At 35.8% G+C, this 19,316-nt stretch overlaps 1 protein-coding gene across 1 annotated transcript in view; it reads right to left on the reverse strand.

The window, feature by feature from the left end:
• Positions 1–3,467: 3,467 nt before the first annotated feature.
• The window catches only part of Smp_086460 (tho2 protein, putative), a gene marked incomplete at both ends in the record, with an annotated part of 102,687 nt that continues 86,838 nt past the window's right edge, over positions 3,468–19,316 (reverse strand). The window contains 7 exons of the mRNA XM_018792665.1: positions 3,468–3,613; positions 4,948–5,359; positions 9,848–9,930; positions 10,450–10,517; positions 13,937–14,141; positions 15,129–15,630; positions 17,289–17,545. Of these exons, the coding sequence (XP_018647209.1) occupies positions 3,468–3,613; positions 4,948–5,359; positions 9,848–9,930; positions 10,450–10,517; positions 13,937–14,141; positions 15,129–15,630; positions 17,289–17,545 (1,673 nt within the window). The remainder of the gene's footprint in view (positions 3,614–4,947; positions 5,360–9,847; positions 9,931–10,449; positions 10,518–13,936; positions 14,142–15,128; positions 15,631–17,288; positions 17,546–19,316) is intronic.

Consider the following 19,316-nt stretch of genomic DNA (forward strand, 5'->3'; position numbering starts at 1 on the left):
AGTTCGTAAACAAAGAAATTGGAAGATATCTGTCTGCCTAAATCAGCTGTGACACTTACTCTTGAGCCCATATCTACTAATATGAATAATTTCCAGCCATTAGAATTCTAGAGCCAGTCTAGGAGCTTTAGATATATAAAATCACTTGGTATAGTTTGTTTGAATCTCACCATTGATGGTTAGGACTGCAATTGGTCAGTCTCTTACTGATATATGAGCATCCTGTGCGTATTGCATCGATATAGCCTTAATTCACAAGCAAAGATGGATAGGGGCTAACAGTGGAATGCAGGACGCGCGTTCCGTTCTATTTGGGACTCATCAGCTGGATGTACCTGCATCTCAGAGTTGATGTTCACAGTATGCACATATGCCAACGAGAGACTGATCATTCGCAGTCCTAAACATCAATGGGAAGATACAAGCGAACAACACCAACCGGACTTAAGCTTCACCCCATTGCACAAGCGAGTGGCTATCAGGACTCAGTAGCTAAGTGGATAACGCTACGGCGTTTGAAGCGAACGGTACTGGGTTCGAGTCCCAGAGTGAACATCAACTCTGAGATGTAGGTACATCCAGCTGAGTCCGAAATAGAACGAAACGCGCGTCGTGCATTCCACTACTAGCCACTATCAATCTTTGCTTATAATGCTTTAGATATATTTTGTCATTGACGTTCAAATTAGATAAACGCTTAGGACCACCCTTCCATAATACACAGACGCCTTTCAAACAGGAAGCAGTCTATGTAGGTTCTTAATTCATTAGAACATAGTGGTATCCCGACAAATGTAAACGCATGAGAAATAACCACTGAACCCATAAACACATGTAATATGTAGTGCTGGTTTAACATATTCGTAGAATGTGTAAAATAAATAACGATTTGAATCCTATTGACGTTTTGGAAGATGAAAAATACGTCTATGACTCAAGGCGATATACCCCATATAATCACTGACCATTGATAATACGTATATAGGAAGTTGTGGCACTCCTAGTTGTGCACCTCACAAAAACCATAATCTATGGTTGGAGAGTGTAGATCACATGACTAGAAACCACTAGGTTCAAATAATTCCTTATCATCCGCTACACATTTCGTTCAGTGTCATTTTCTGTGTTTCATTCTTTGATCTCATTAGTTGCTTTTAACTAAATTTTGTGATGTCATTAGTTATTTTGAACCACCTACTGAACCTACAAACACATGTAATTTTTAGTACCGCTTCAACATAATAATAAAATGGGCAAAGTAAATAATTTGAATTATAAATATTTCCAACTCATATAACAAATCAGCATAGTTTTGAAGTAAAATTGAAGACTGTTTTTGTGTCAGTCAAACAGATCTACTTCATTAAAGTGAAGGCCACTTATTGAAACTCCTTATGCTTCTTATTATGAGGTGGAATTACGAACCATTAACAAATTTAGTTTGAATGACTCAATATATCTCTTTTTTTATTTTTGAAAGTTCTGACATAAATATTGTGATTTACTGTTATACTACAACTATAACCAATTTCAACAAACATCCTATTAATTGATACCATGAATGGATGAATTTTAGATCACGATTGAAAACCTGGAAGTCGTGGGCGGCCGTTTCGTTCTATTATGGGACTGGTGAGTTGTGTGCATCGACGATCCCTCACGTGGGACTCGAACCCATGACGTTGGGTCTCACTTGAGAACACAACCTGTACACCACTGAACCCACATCCAACCGTGTTAATTTCTAACTTCAACCAATCCATCATATTGCGCCACCGTCTACCATTGTCTTCAGTCAGTAACTGCCTCACAGCATACACGGTTCAAATTCACTGGTCAAGGCTCCTCACTACAACTCCACCAAATCTATGTTCAAGGTGGTCAATAGTGAGCATGTGGTGATTCACCTTTATGACGAGAATGCGATTGGTATAATGAGAACATTTATTATCATAACCAATTGTACCAGTGATTGTTTTACTTTATTTGTTTGTTCAACTGTACCAAAGACACTTTTCCTTCCGTCGTCTGTTACCTTGCACGAACGCGCTTACGCTCGGTTTATTTCTCACCATAATTCTTATTGGTAATTCAGCGACTTAGACTCTTATCCTGTAATGTACTCATCAGAAGCGAAGCGATGATGTAGTTTGTGCAAGTTTCTTCATCATTATAAACTGACTAGTAACGGCCGTTCAACCGAAGAAGCGAATTAAGAGTCAAACAGGGTAACAAGTATATAAGGAACGACAACATGCTTTCCCAATGTCATATGGTAGGCGATAGATGCGACTGTAGGCAGGCTATTGCAAGTGGATCATTTACATAACCAATACCATCATCCGGATAATCCTGTATTGATTCCTCAAATAGTATACATGTGTACATTTTCGTGACCTGTGCATTAGGACTTCAGTAGTACAAAACTCTTAGTAGTCTTATTTTGTATAGCTAGTTAACCATGAGGACATTGTTGATTGAGACATACCTTGGAGCACAACAACTTGACACTGAGTAACTTAGATGGAAAGAATTAAATAGGATCGTATAGGAATCTGTATTTCACTGAAACGCTATTCCACCTCTATGATTTTGTAGAAATGCTGTTTACTCCCTGTTAAATTGACAATAACTAACCAAGCAAATCGTTGTCTAAGCACCCACCACGTCAATCTGGTCTGATGTATCTGTACTATATCCCTGTTGCATGTGACCCACAAATTGAAGGACATTATTGTCCTATTATATTTATGTGACTCATAAATTTTACTCATTTCGATAAGACACGCAATACTGGTCGGTATGTTTGTGCGTTTTACTTAATGACTGTAATTCTTTAATTATTGTAGTAATCTAATTGTTTTTATGTTTAGAAACAGATAAAGTTTAAAGCCAAGTTGTCCTTGTTCTGACTAAAGCTTTCACATAGACTCTGGGATCGCTAGTATCGGGTTTACAGTCCTAGTAGTATATCCGTTGAAAAAATTAAATCCTGCACCCCTTCCTTCCAATAAGTTGTAGGACGAAAAAGAGAAATGATTCATACAAACAAAGCAGTTCATTTTATATGTCAAATTGCTGCCAATACTGTCTATCGTTAAAAGATACACTGGATAAGGTATAAAACTTGATTATTCTTATGCGCGTGTACCTATACACATACAAACGTGCGTACAAGGATTAAATGTTTAGCTTATAAAAGACTACATAATAGAAAGTACTTCAACTATGGACAGAAAGGATAAGAAAGAATATGATACAAATCAATAGATATTTTCACGATAACTGTGCAATTCATAGGAAAATATAAACTAAATGCGATCGAACATGATGATTATGTGACCATTAGTAATAAGAGTTTGTGTATGTGAAAGAGACAGAGAGAAGAAGCGAAGTTAAAGAAAAATAAGAGAGAGAAAATAAGATTATAGAATAAAACTAATGTCATTTTCATCGGTGCTTAAGATTTATCTACGTGAATGTCGAGATGAGCCTTGGGAATCTGAAATTGAATATATGGTAACAGAACCCGGACTATTATTATTATTGTTAAGATTAGACTCCATATTCGATGAATCTAATGACGAACGTTGATGATGATGGTGATGATGAGCTGAGGGATAAGAACGAAACAATACGAATTTAAGAAAATGCACAGTAGTTTACGTAACGTTAATAGGCTACAATACTGATACCATATAACTAATACATTAGTGAACTGATTAACAGTAAATAAATATTAAATAGTATAATTTGTAATATATTTTTAATGGTTGATGATTAATTATAAAGTGAATTGTGCAACTATGACCCGTAATGTAAAAATACTCACGAATGATCAGTTAATTTATGAGGGGAAACAACAAATCAGAAACGAAGGTATTTATATTCTTTTACGAGAATTTCCTACGCTACTTGTTAGAATATTATTGCATTTAAGCAATAATAATAATTCTCACCAAGAACAGACATCAACTTGTTAACAAATATTGTAAATCAAGGAGAACTGAAAATATTTTTTTCATGCAGCTTTGTTCCTATTGAAAACACTTGCCAATGTGCATACACATTGTGTGAGGACAGCCCAAGGGTGAACTTGAGGAATCTCTAAGAAGCTCAGAAAGAGCCGAAGATATTCCATCCAATCATCTTTTGGAAGAACAATCCAGGACCTCTACGTGTAGCTTCCCCATTGGACAAATGTTAAAAACTTCTGTATGAGGATTAGATGATTATAATGATGATTTTGTTTTTACTAAAAACTATAAATACCTGAGAATTTTGTACCATATTCGACACTGCATGGAATAGCATTCCCTTCACCTGTCTTCTGCTTACTCATTAGCAACTTGGAGGGTTCTAGCGTTCGAGTGCTCAAGTTGTACGTGGTATATCAAGAATTTAAGATATAGATGTAACAACTGGTGACGGGGTCAACTTATCAACTGGAGATCAAATTTAGCACTTTCAAGTTATGTTATAAACCATTGATTCCATATTTGATTTTGTTATGTGGTACAATTGTCATCAATATCATAAATAAACATGCTAACCCACTTCAAAATTTGGTTTGCTACAGTAGTCCAGTCCTTAAAAATATAAATTTGTCTACTGTATATAGGTGAAGCAATGTCTCGTTGGTTAAACTACATGAATTGCAGACCACGAGCTCCAGGTTTGAACCTTGCTGGATCTACTTTGATTCGAGTAGCTAAAGAATATCACCAGATATATACATATGTATATACACAAACAGTGTGGCTCTAAGTCAAGTAGCTGAAAATATATTTGATGAACAAAATGCTGTATCGGAACAACGCAGTCTGGAATTAGCAATAGAGATTTGAGTAGTTAACCTGCTAAATAAGCAACATCATAATATTCCATAAAATATACAAAACAATAAATTCGGGATGTGGACTAAGACCTACCTTTATTTTCGCTTACCTTTCTTTGCTTTCTTTACGAGACCTGCTGAACTGGAAGCAATTAAATTTCGTTCATTTTCTAAGCTTGGTTCTCGACTTTCAGTGGAATTACCCGATGATGCTCTTTGATGACTTGACTGTCTAGATTGGTGATGATGATGATGACGTAGCGAAGAATTAACAGGATAAATATTTTCACCAGGACTTGCTGTTGAACGACTACCAGTACCACTACTACCGCCGCTGGAAGAATTAACACTATTCAAACTAGGAACAGTGTTGGAAATTATACCAGCATTTGTGTAGCGTAAATTTTGTATAGCATTTTCTGGAGTGATCGGTGCACTTCCTGGTATACTTGTGGGAGTTGAACGTTTTCGTGTGGAAGATTTATGTGACTCACGTGGTTCGTCAACTGTGTTCACTGATGCCTGTTTCAAATTATATTTCAAAGAAAATAAATACGTACACTACAATAGAACTTAAGGCTGGGAAAAATCAAAGAAAGACTATACATGTTTGACCATCAGCCTTTCAGTACAAGTACTTAAAAAGACATTGAAGACATAGTTAAACAACAAGGTGACGATTGTGAACACAATTATTTTGTCATAAAAAATTGGAACCTGAGACAAACACCCATCGATTAAAGTTCTTACATATCAACACAGAATGATGAGATTAACTAGATGCATACCAAAAAAGTAAAAATGAATAATTTCATAGATAGAAAGACGAAACATTAAGAATATGATATGAAAAGGAATGAACTCGTGAAATATACAGTATAGAATAGTGATGAAACTTACAATCTACAGGAAGAAATGGGACGAACACATTCTTGACGAACATTGAGAGATGGTTACTCAACGTCCTCAACCACTGACCTCATTTATTGTGCGGACACTAACCATATATTCTACACCCACTAAAACAGCTTAGTTAAATAACTAATGACTTTACAGACCGTTGTCGCGTGTGTTTAGTGCTCTTAGTGTTCTCCCAAACTAATCCAACGCCAAGTATCGTTGCATGATGAAGTAAGCGGTAGTTGTGCGTGGGCTACGGATGTCTCAACTGCCTGTCTTATCACCATATGTGCCATCTTCATCACGAACACTACGACCAAACTTAGTATTATTTACCCAGTTTTTGGAGATTCCACTTCAATGTAGGTAAAGTAATCTGAAATGTTTTCTCCAAAAGGAAACCAGCCAATCTTAATTTCACGTTCATCTAACGACAGTTCAAACAATGAGTAACTTCTTAGAGGTCGCAATCTTAATTTCACTTTGTGCATCCAATACTAACCATGAACATAAAGTGAAATTGACCTTTCTTCTTATTGCGTTTATTTGTCTCTTAATAAGCTGTCTAATGCTGCTTAGTTTCAAGGCCATGTAAATATTACGTATTCAGTGATGTCTAGTTTCCTTTTTTATTCATTGAGTATGATGGAATCACCGAAAAGGTGTCACTATTTACCAGCCATTCAATCCGTATAATCATGTTAAATCTCATCAGTCGTATTACCCTTAGAACAGAATAAAATGGTATAGGATATAATGTTTGGACAGAAATAACATTGATTTAGAACCTTGTTATTCAAAAGTTAGGGCGTAAATAGTCGGTAAACTGAAAATCTCCTTTCCTCTAAGGGAGTTAAACTATTCATAGTCCACTTTATATGTCTTTTTGATCATATTATAGATAAATCGTTGGGAACCGATGTAGGTGGTACGTGTAGTCAGATAATAAATATGATGACGGCATATTTCATAATGTATGTCACAATTATTGTAGATTCATAATGCCATCAATTTATTCAACCAAGGACAAGGTGATAGCACTTCCTCACTACATCCAGACATTTTGAAGTTGGGATGACCAAAATAATGTAATCAGTAAGTAAAAATCATTGATAATTAATTAATTCACCAGGTACTTCAGTAGGAGCTATACTTAAATTGTGAGGGTTAATGATATTTCCCGGTTGTCCAAACCAAAGTGCAGCAGCGCTTGAACTTGGGGCATAGTGTTAACAATTGAATAATATAATAGTGGTAAAGTTGGTAGATTGTTGTTGATGTCGAAGATGATGAATTTTTAATCACGATTTGACTTAAGATAGACGAACATTGGAAACCAAGGACCGTTGAACAACCGGTTCATTTTAATGAAGGATTGCTCAGAAGTGCATATCCAAGGCTATATGGAAGATCAAACTGAGGACCTTCAGGTCTTACAGTAAGTGCTTTGTCTTCGGACTAGTCAGAAGTCTTGCATTTCCAAGACCAGTCAATTCGTGACATAGAGCAGTCATTATCCATTGAGATCGACGTTATATATCCCGCTCCCGACATCACTAAACTTCATAGTCGATTTATTTAGGCAAAATTCATATTTAAATTGAGCTAATCTCCACAATTTACGCATTCAAATGATGATATTTAGTAAATTTGCTGTGGAAATAACACAAATCATCAGTATGATACGCATAATATTAAGGAAATTTATTGAACTGTTTGAGTTTGAGCAACAAGTATATTCCAGTCATCAAGTAAGTAAATAAATTCCTGAACGTGAAATCTTCAGCGTTTTCGTCAATAAATCTTGCAAGCTCAAATCAAGATAATGTTACACAATGAATGTTTGAGAAAAAAACGATGAAAAATAAACAAATTGAGGAAATCTTTGATAATATCTTTGGACAAGATGATCCACATAAAAGTACCAGAATACAAATCATAGACCGGATTGAATTCTTAAAATAATCAGTGTTGAAAACAATTAAAGAATATCAAGAAGAACAAATTTGAACAATACTGTAGATTAAACAAGAACAGTAATGATTTGTAAAACGATCCGTTTGCAATTGAAGCCAAACACCTAATCCGGTTTAGACAGTACTTTTACGTTTCACTACTTCCGTCATAAAACAAAAGACAATCATCAACAACGATGAAAAAACACTACTGATAAGATAGATGGATAGATTCGAGCTAAAAAGAACTAAAGATATACACAAAAAGGTTATTGATATTCGATCACACCATCATACTAGATCCGTTTTGAAAAAAAAACGATATATCAAAGGCAGATGATGCATGGGGTGCATAGAGAATTGATCTTGGTACAAGTAAATACACGCTCAGCTGTAAATAAAAGCTTTAGCGAAACAATACCATTTGGTTACTTGAACCAAAATAAGTGAATATCAAATTAGAATTTTTAGCTCTATTCAATAAGTATAGGAAAATAAACATAATATCATAAGGTTATTGGAAATACTAAAATATCAAAAGAAACTAGCAACCGAAAGTTATTCTCTAACCTAAGGACGGCCCGTCGGTAGACTCTCGGAAGCCCTAAGAAGCCCAGGAAGAGCCGCAGACATTCCATCCAATCAGGGCTAGGGGAATGTTCTAGAAATGCCAACGTGGAGCTTCTCCATTGGATGGATTAGTTTGATACCTATGTGCTTATTGGTTGACCTAAATGATAATTTACTTTCAGCCAAAAAACTATAAATACACGAGATTTCTGTGCTATATTTTGACACTGTTCGGGGCAATAAACTTCCTGCTTACCAGTCTTTGTCTTCTCTCTTTTGCGACGTTTTGCGGGTTCTATCGTTCAAGTAGTCAAGTAGTTCGCGGCATATTAAGAATTCAAGGCTCTAGATATAACACTAACCTACCTTGTTAATTCAATTCTCATCTAAAAAAATAGATCGATGTTCATATGTACATAATACTTAGTCAAGACTTCCTTTTCAAATTTTGTGGTACATCAATCTTTTCCCTGGTTCCAAAATATTCCCGCCTTTGTACAGGCACACTTGTCCTATCTCCAATGTTAGAAAATAATCCTGGATTTCCTCGCAAGTTATGCTTCTCAATCGCCTCGTCATCACATGATTCGCAAGTCTTCTGCGGACAAGCTCTTCCAAGTACAAATCATCGGTAATCATTCATGGAAGTGAACCGGTTACAAGAAAATACACATCCTATGCTTTTTATAAACACAGGAGGGTCGGTAACTGAACTTTACATCAAGTTCATAACATCATCGTCCCAAAAAAAGTTGCTTGAATTTTGTGAACTACTTTGTTCGCTTGCCATTAAAACTTTTTATCGGTATAACTAGTAGTAACTGTTTAGTGGAATTTGACATTTTTTTAATTTTTTTCTATTGCTGAATTGACCAAATTTCAATCTATCTTATAACAGGCTATTCTGAGTTTGGATCATTTTACACCCATTTCCATTGAATTTCTCTGACTTATTTTCATTTTCCCTTACTAATGGCGGTAAATATGTGAAGTTAGTGGCTAGAAAAACTGATTGATCTTATTTTGTTCATAATGTATCCTATGCCAGAAAATTCAAAAAGCCCTCGCTTTCCTCATAGTTCTTCCTTGTTAAAAATTTTATCTGTCAATCCTTGTGAAAGATCATAAACCAATCATTTATTGATGTCATACATAAAATGATTATTTCATATCTGGTGAAGTTCACCAGTCGTTAGTCAGATAAGCGGAATTAAATATGACTTCCTCCATCCCCAACCCATAGTACTTTAAGTCCACGTACAGTTTGAGGTCTATAGCTTAACACCCAATATGAAGATTGAACATTAATTCGTTTGGTAGGTTTACTTGTGATGTAAGCGTATATGTTGTGTATATTGTCTTCAAAACACTATTTTCAAATATGTTTATCGATACATAAAAAGAACTTCCGAGAGGCCGAATAAAGCATACGAATGGTACTATTCATTTGTTTAATCTGCTGAATAATGTTTGATAGATTAACCAATCTGGATTTTGAATACAAAATGAGGAAATTACTCCATATTTTTTGCATTATATTTCACAAATCTACACATAGGATGAGAGAATTTTTTTGATTGCTCACCTTCGATGTTGTCACATTTAAAATGCAACCATTAGGATTAGTCAAACTCGCGCTGGCTGCTTCCATTCTGCGTCGTTTCGATGCTGTTGGTAATAATTAAACGAGGTAAAATCAATAACAAACAAATAAAAACTAGACAAGAAATCAAGATAAATGTATCAGTAAATATGTAATACTATTATCCACTTATTTACCAAATAGAGGTTTATCTGCTCTGCGCTGAGCCTCACTTCAATTATGCTTAAGTGTATTTGATATCACTCAGATATTCGGCGACATCAAATAAAGAGTAAAACCTGCGACATATTTACTAGAAGTTGAGTTATTTAATCATTTGGTTATTGTTCAACGGACGCATAAGTATATATTAGGCAATAACATTTTCGAGGCTTGTCGTTAAAGCTTTTGAACGTAAAAAAGGATATGAGTAACTTATGCTTGAAGGACAAAAAATAGATGATATAACGATATTGACAAGGTGAAAGTAGGAAAGATGAGACAACTGAGTAATTCTTTGACTTTTTTTTTAAACAATTGAGAGACAAGAATTTATAAAAATAAACTATATATTAAAATAGAAAGAGAAGTTATTCATTACTTACAATGTGATTGTGGTCCCGGTAAAGTAGTAACATCCTCGTCTGGAGGTGGTAGAGATGACTCAAAACGTCTGTTTGAAGAAACATTTATTCGGTAATGAAAAAACAATAGAAATAAATCAATTAACAATAAACTGATAAGCATCAATCAAGTTCCACAAGATATTTGTCAACAAAGAGAGAAATTATATTTATCAATCTTTTCGTAGGTTTTAAATGAAACAATCAAAAACAAAACACTTTACATGATCAGTTGAATCACTTAACTCTGAATGCAAAGGATTAAAGAATTAAATTTTACAACAGCTTCTCGGTATAAGCAACCAAAATAACATCACTAACACACCTATACATACAAACAGTATGACTGAAAGTTTAAAGTTCCATAAACTTGTAGTAGGTGGTTACTGATGAAATGTACAACATGTGTCAGATTCTAACCCGCTTTTTTTTAATTGATGAATGATAGTGCGTAAAATCAATATAATAAAAGTACACTGATTATTAATGAGTATTCATAGTTGAAAGCGTGGGTCAATTGAAACTAGACCACCATCACAAACCTGGAAACACTGGACGGCCGTTTCATCCTATTATGGGACTCCTCAGCAGTGCGCATCCACGAACCTGCTCTCGCGAGCGAGATTCGAACCCAGGACCTACCAGTCTCGAGCCGAAGCCCTTAACCGACAGACCACTGAGCTGGTGTCCAACGGTGTTAATGTCTAACTTCAACTGATCCACGAAGTTGAGCAACCATTCACCAATTGTCTTCAGTGAGTTCCTATCTCACAACAGACGTGGTTTTGAACTCCACTGGTCACTGCTTCTCATTAGAACTCCAGGACATGTATCTTGAAGTCAGTCACTAGTGAGCATATGATTATAATCACAGGGGGTTTTGTGGAGATTACAGTATTTTTCAAAATTGAAATCATGAGTCAATTGAAGCTAGACCACCAGTGCTTCCAGGTTTTCCATGATGGTCTAGCTTCAAATGATTCATGATTTCAACTTTGAAAAATACTAAAATCTCCACAAAACCCCTTCAAACATGAGAATATTTACGATTTCTCGGAATTAACTAACTTCAATAAGGCGGTTTTAAAAAGAAATATTTTTATAAACCCGTAAAATTCAATTTGACAGTAACTTAAATGACCTCATTACTGTCGATTATGCTATAATCAAATTATTTTCTATTATGTCAATTGTAGAGGAAAGAAATAAGTTTTAGGTGCCACTGGATTCGACTTGTTCTCATGAATCTATGATATTAGCTTAGTAGATTCCAGGAATTTATTCACTCTCTATAACTGGAGCTTTATCAATCTTTAAATGAACATTTTCGAATAGTAAACATTTTTTTTAACAAAACAAACAATTCAAAGAATAACACGCTTGGAAAGTGGAGTTGAACAATTCAATCTTTGATCTGGAAATAAATTATTCTCCTGTACTCCTGACGAAATTTGTACTACAAACGAAACATCTACCCACTAATTTCTTTTACTGTCAATGACAAGCATAGCAAGTGTCTCACGGTGATTTTAGCGTACTTAAAATTAACAACAAACATCGAAGAATTCCAGTGTACGAAAATTCCTAAATATCCATTGCTCATCATGCAACTACCAAGATTTCGTCAGTGTCTCTAACAATACTCAGTCAGTCAGTCACAAAATAGAACTTCGTACGTACGTACATCAGTTCGAGTTGCCATACCACATTAGCACAGAGATGCAGTTGTCCATTCAAATCCCATAGTGGTAGAAGTAGTGAGAGTATAAGCATTATGTGAAAGATTAGGGTTTGAAGATGTTATTGAAGGAGTATAATCCAACGGAATAGATTTTGAAAGAGAAAAAAGATAGAGACATGAAGAATTCAGAAGATTGGGATTCGGGAGAACACAAAGAGTGGACGCACCTTCGCCATTGCAAACGATTTTCAGCCATGTCATTCAAGGTCTCTAACCATCGATTGCTATCATCTCGCGAATCCCAACCAGGTAGTCTACACATACCAGCATAGCTCATTCCATTTGTCAGTGACTTCATGGATTTATGCCACGTTTTAGTCTGGCCGCCCCTAGCTTTCTTCTAACCTACTCCTACACCATAAAACATTGCACATCGGGGTAGTCGGTGGTTGGGCATACGTAACACGTGTCCCAGCCATCTCAACTCATGAAGTTTCACTACTCCATCAATCGATTTGCCATCCTTACCTAGTACCCGTTTCCTAACAACTGCATTACTTACCCGGTGGTCCCAGGATATACGAGCAATGCTTCGAAGACAACTATGATCGAATACTAGTAGCCTATGAATATCCTCTACTCTTATTGGTCATGTTTCACTGCCATAAAGTAGGACGGAACGAACTGCTGTGCAGTAAAGCCGTCCTTTGGTTGCTAGACGGATATCTCGCCTACGCCATAAATGACGCAAATTGGCGAAAGCTAGACGAGCCTTCTGCATCGCTGCTGAGATTTTGTCACACACCAAACCACAATGGCTGATGAGACTCCCAAGATAAGTGAAGCGGTCAACACGTTCAACTACTTCACTCCCTAGCATTAGTTCAAGTGCCGATGCAACCCAATCCTGAAGTAACATTTTGCACTTCGAGGGGGAGAATCGAATCCCGAACATGCCTGCATAGTTGCTTATAGTGGTCAGAACACTGCATTTTGTCAGCGTTTTCACCAAATAGAACTATGTCATCGGCGTATTTTAAGTCAATGAGTGAGTCTCCAGGTAAAAGTTTAACTTCTGGAGATTGAGATGATGAAAGTGTTATCTCTAAAAGCATGTCAACGACAAAGTTAAACAAGAATGGGGAGAGTGGACAGCCCTGACGAACACCACTTGAGGTAATAAATTCTGATGACAGTTCACCATAAGCTCACCACGTCAAAGTAGCAGCAACGGTCGGGACTCATGAGCATTAGTCGCAAGAAATCAATCGCTTGAATTGGACAATGCAGAAAAACAATCGTTAATAAATAATTTTAATAGTATTTTGATGCAAACATTTTATTGCAAGAGATAAGTGAATGTCTGATTTCATACAAAAAAAGCAACAATTTCTTTCTCTAAGTCTGAGATCGCATCGAGATTGGATCCTGATGTGTTAAAGTAACATCATAAACGAGTCATTTTAACGTAACTCTTAATGTATTGCAACTATATCTGTATTAACTGTACATTTTTCTGAAGGGCCAACAAAATCTCAATGATATTCACCATGAACTTATGATATTTAACTAGGGGTAGTTTCTTGACAAAGAGAGAACTGCTTTTCTATAAAATATTAAAATCGACAGAAACCTTTGATCACTCTCCACTATATATTTACTTGTATTAATCAACAGCATCCAAAATGCAAATGTCGTTAAAAAGTTATGACTTTTCTTAAATGATAATTTTAACAAATGGTTATTTCTGTCTGAATGTAAAACAAAAGTGGTTAGTTATTTACTTACTGACTAGATCGTAATTTACTTTGGGTAGTTGTTGGAACGGAAGGTGAATTATTGCTCAAATTATTCGAACTACTAGAATTGCTTACAGCTGTTACCGAAGACAGTGACACAGACCCGGATGGTTGACCAGAAGGATTGCATTTCGAAGACTCTACAGCTGTAATAGACGTATTCACTGTTTGAGGCCGTGAACGTGTTTCCGGAACTATATGCAAAAAAGCACATCAAAACAACGGAAGGTGGTAGTAAAATCATAATCTACGTATCAATGATTGATTTCCAATGGGTGATACGACTGTTTAACCGAAAAAAAACACGAATGTATTGCTTTTTGTGAAAGGAGCAAGTTATTTCAGTAATATTCCAGTGCGCTTTGTTATGAACTTGTAACCACTGCATAACTATTGAAACACAAGGAGCAATGGTCAACTATTTCAGGTTATTGCGTGGATTATCCGAAGTAAACAACTATGACTCGCAAGAAATCGAACCCAGTACATTCAGTTCTTGCTGTGTGAGTTGTCCGTAGACCAATAGGTTGGAACTTAGTGATATATATTTCAATTTCCTCCATGTCTACGACATAACAGAATGAAGTTGCTAAGAGACTGTTTCACTGCTCACATGGTTGGCACTCTAATAATGAAGAATTCATACCAAAACTTTGCGAATCCATTTCGAAAACAGTCACTAACGAACGCAAGACCAATGTTAGCTTTGATTATTGAGCAGGCTGTGAATATGCACTGCCGTAGAGTCCAATGACAAAACTAGGCAGCTATTCAATGTTTCTTGATATCCCCACACACCTGAAAGCAAAATATCCTATTTTTTCATTATACTTCTTTAATTTTTCTTCAAAATAGTTGATTCTCATGTTTTTAAAACTTACTTGTCTTTTCAAGAATAAGTTGTTCAGCATTGGAAAAGTACGATTTTTTGTGAAAAGGTCTATATTATAGTTAGTCGGTGAATGTAAATAAGAAAAGTAATAATAATAATGTGGATAATATACAAATATCATAAACAGTGGAATTCAAATACATATGCGACAATTTTACAATATAGTATGATACTATAGCATAAATTATACATGTTTATTTATAGAATTGTTAAGTTATTATGCATGTGCTCAAAAAGAATATAAACAGAGTTGAGAGTAATAACACAATCATGTATGTATAAGACCTACCACTACCGCTTGGCGTCACAGTTGAGTTGGATGAGATTTTACCAGTTTGATTCGATGGCGGTTGTTGTATTGAAGTACGTCGAACAGACACTGAAGTATGTGGAGGTTCATGTGTCGCAGAACTACTAGATGAATTACTGATGCTAGTAACGAAAGTTGTATTGTTACCTCCACTACTACTAGTACTAGTATTGGTGATACCACCACCAGTGCTATTTACATTTGAAGGTGGATTCGAAAAACTGGTTAATTGATTTGAACCGGAATGTCCACGTGGATTATGACTGTAACTAGTTGAATTGACAGTAGTTCCAGAATTATTGTCAGAATTCGATACAGTACGATTAGTGGTACCACTACTGTTGATGCTTTGATGATTACTCGAATAATTTGTATTCGTCTCTGAACGAATTGATTTAGTTTCTTTCAAATGAAATTCTTCCTCACTAACCCATTTAACCTTACGTGGACGCATTAGGCCAGCGTAACTGAATGCTAAAGCCTACAAACAAACATAAAATAAAAACCAAGATGACATTTAATTACAATCAATGTACACTCATTGGAAATATTAGAAAACGAAACGTGTCTGAATACGTTTACCAATATACCTACATGGTTGAAATATGATTATCTACTGCGGTAGTTGCATAGTTTTAAGACGGAGAGTGCAAAACATTTGAGCAGGGTTGTCTAGACGTATTCCATGCTTGGGATAAAAATTTATGCACTTCCGCCAATCAGCTGTCAATGTCAAAAAACCTCACTCTAACCAAGTGAAGAAGATTATTTATCGAGAATACAAGTTTCAAAATGAAGTAATCAATATAATAAGTCATACGGAACGCACAAAAGCAAAAACCGACCCGCACCACTCCATGATGCCTTGGAGTTAGTGAACGCAGGCGGCTAGGTAAACATAAGGCTAATCACCAACTCCATCTTTGTACGGATAAGCGGAAGGCAATAGGCCCCAAATGCCCTGGTACGGTCGAGGGTGCGAAGATTCCACTCTCACATGACCACGCGTACACGGCTACTGACAGGGAAGTCCTACTCACTGCCTTCTCGCGGAGGTGGCGTTGTTTACGAAATTGAGAGGACGAAAAGTGAATATCCGGAACCTTAACCGAGTTGGTGGGTACGCAAAATCCACGCTGGGGAGTTGGAAAACCCCCATTCCAAACCAATGGTGTACATGGGCTCCAGGATCCTAAGGAAACAAACGGCGTATCAACCTATTGTTGGTCACAGGCTACCGTAGGAATACACCTAATATTTCTCCACTGATTTGTAGATAATAATAATAATAATAATAATAATAATAATAATAATAATATGGAGAAAGAAGTTTCCTTTTGGTGAACGTAATGTATACTTGCGATCACGTGCATCAATCGTTATGTGTGTAATGTAGAGTGTATGTCTTCGATATGTAGATTGTATATACATGTAACGCATACTTGCGGCAGTACCACTCCCCATACCAATGTATTCATTACAGCTCTTGGAGCCTTTAGGTAGTTAAAAATCGCAACTGTATAGAATTAAACCGTTAATGTATCTGTCTACATCATATAAAATATGTGTTAATCAAAGTCCCTACTTACACACGAAACAAAACAAATCAAACTGCTAACGCGTTCGTTTGTCTTGTTTTATCCAGTGTTTCATTTTCACACTACTTGCAGTAGCTCTTTCCTTTTCTCGAAGGGCCTAATGGTGTCTCCTACATCATTGGGGGGTAGTAATAATAAAGTAGGTAAAAATGATAATACGCAATGCAGAACTTGATATCAATTCATGGGAGAAAAAATGTATGAAGATTTACGAGATGACATAAAAAATAAATGCATTTATATTAGTGGGATTGACTGTGAATACTGTTACCTAACATCTCCAACCATTGATCACAACTATGATATGGGCTTCAAACAGGTAAACTAAATTGACTAACACAGTTTACATCAACAGTCAGTGAATCCATGGATTGCCGTCATATCTCAGTTTGACCAACCTATGCCATTCGGGTAAAATTATGCATTGAAGTATGAGATGGTTATGGTTTTATTTACACTAGATCAAAAAGCATTTAACTATCCTAACTAAAATTAGATGAAGCGTAAGTTAAAATCAGAAGAGAAACACTAATAAACAAACCTTTAAATCAGGACGTCGATCTTTCTCTTCATCTTTTAATTTATTTACACGTCGTTCAACAGCACTTCCGAACTGTGTGATTTTCGGATATTGAGGTAGAATTCGTGTTAATACAATCAATGCATTGCGAATTTGAACATAATTACCAGATTCCAGACAAGCAACAATTGCTTTTGTAATACGATAATGCCATTTATGTACAACATGACGATAGTTCTCATATTGTAATTGGTCTGGCTTAGTATTAGCATCCAAACCTTGATATGTCTTAACATAAAACAAACCGGAATAATAGAAAATCGATTATGGTTAATAACTTCATTTGACTATGTGTTAACAAGAAGGATAAACAGTGAATTAAGAATAACTGAATGTTAAAGATTCCGATGGTGAAAATTAGGACAACACATGTAAGCGAACAATTGTTTGCAATTACATCGTCATCAGGCTTTACTCTAATATACATAAATATTTATACGAAAATTTTAGACCAATCAAGGCTATCTGAGTCAATAATCACAATGAAATAGAACACGTTACCGAGCATAATAGGTAAAAATACAAGTTGATAGTGGGAAGACAGGTGTACTGATAGTAGTAAGAACATTAAATTACGATAACAAAAGTCTTATCAAACACTGGAAATAGGAGGTCAAACGTGGGTAAATAGACTAGAATAGTAATCACAAAACATTAAAATCATTACGTAATAAGAAGTGTGTAAGTAATTAGTGAATAATACGAACGGAAAGAGGTAGAAAATTACAAACAAATGATAACAAAATTAAAAATAAAATTTAAAAGAAAAAAATTAATAATGTCATTTGTTATGTCCGGCCATGGAAGGGATAGAGGGGTTACAAATTTCTTCTGTACACATAAATTGGGGTGGAATGTACGAATTCCTATGGCTTTTGCTATATGAAGGAGACCGGAACGAACTCCGTTGAGAAATGATGGAGGTATACGACAGATCACTCGAAATCATTTCAATTTATCTACATTATGACCACTTTCCATTAGATGCGCCAAGATAGAACTGCGTATTGTTTTCATCTGGCCCATTCCAAAACGTGCAGGTAGATGTTCACTCATTCGTTGATTAAGTTGCCTAGTAGTACGCCCGATATAGCTATCTCCACAGGAGCAGCTGAACTTATAAATGCACATAGAGGAGGCCAACTCAGGTAACTTATCCTTTGTTTGAGTAGACATCACTGGTAGACTCAAGAAAGTCAATGCAAGATAGGCTGGGTAGAATGTCCAACTAATTACTTTCGTTAACCTATCTTTCAGAGTATCACTAGCTACAACCCTGGTGAATTGTAATTTCATGTATAAAGGTTTCTTTCGAACAGTTGAAATCTCCGACTTCTTCCTTGTATAACTGAATGGCACCTGTCGGAAAAGGTAGATATTCTATATCTACCTGCGTATATAAAAACATGGATTGAGAGGTAGATCTCCAATCATACAAACGTACTCAAACAGATATGAATAAGGATTCAATGTGAAAACAATGAATATAGAAAAAAAGCTGAATAATTCATAGAAGAATATGATATTCACAACGATCATTAGTCGATGGGGATACTAAAATATAGTGAGAGTTCAGCTTCATAAAATAATAAAAGGGATTGGAAGGACACATAAGAAAGGACGAGAATATTGAAGTATTTTGAAATAGGTGTAGTACACGAATCAGCCAACTTAATTCGATCAGTCCTATGCAAACCAAAGGAAGATATGGCAAAGAAGAAAAACTGAACATCATCTGCAAAATAAATTTTTTCAACTGCGAAAAACCCTACATGGGACAAAAAGGACGCCCTTTTCATTTTCGCCTGCAGGAACATCAATCAGCGGTCAAAAGCCATGACACATCAATGCATATGGACACACATTCGACTGGAAAATGTTGGGATCTCGGACAGAAGCGATTCTAAAACACCAGAGAATTTCTAGAAGTTCAGCACTCAGATCAACCAGCAATCAATGTAAGGTGTGATCGATAAGTGAACACACCAA

This window comes from Schistosoma mansoni (genome assembly GCF_000237925.1).
Source record: "Schistosoma mansoni, WGS project CABG00000000 data, supercontig 0211, strain Puerto Rico, whole genome shotgun sequence".
Taxonomy (NCBI): Eukaryota; Metazoa; Platyhelminthes; class Trematoda; order Strigeidida; family Schistosomatidae; genus Schistosoma; species Schistosoma mansoni.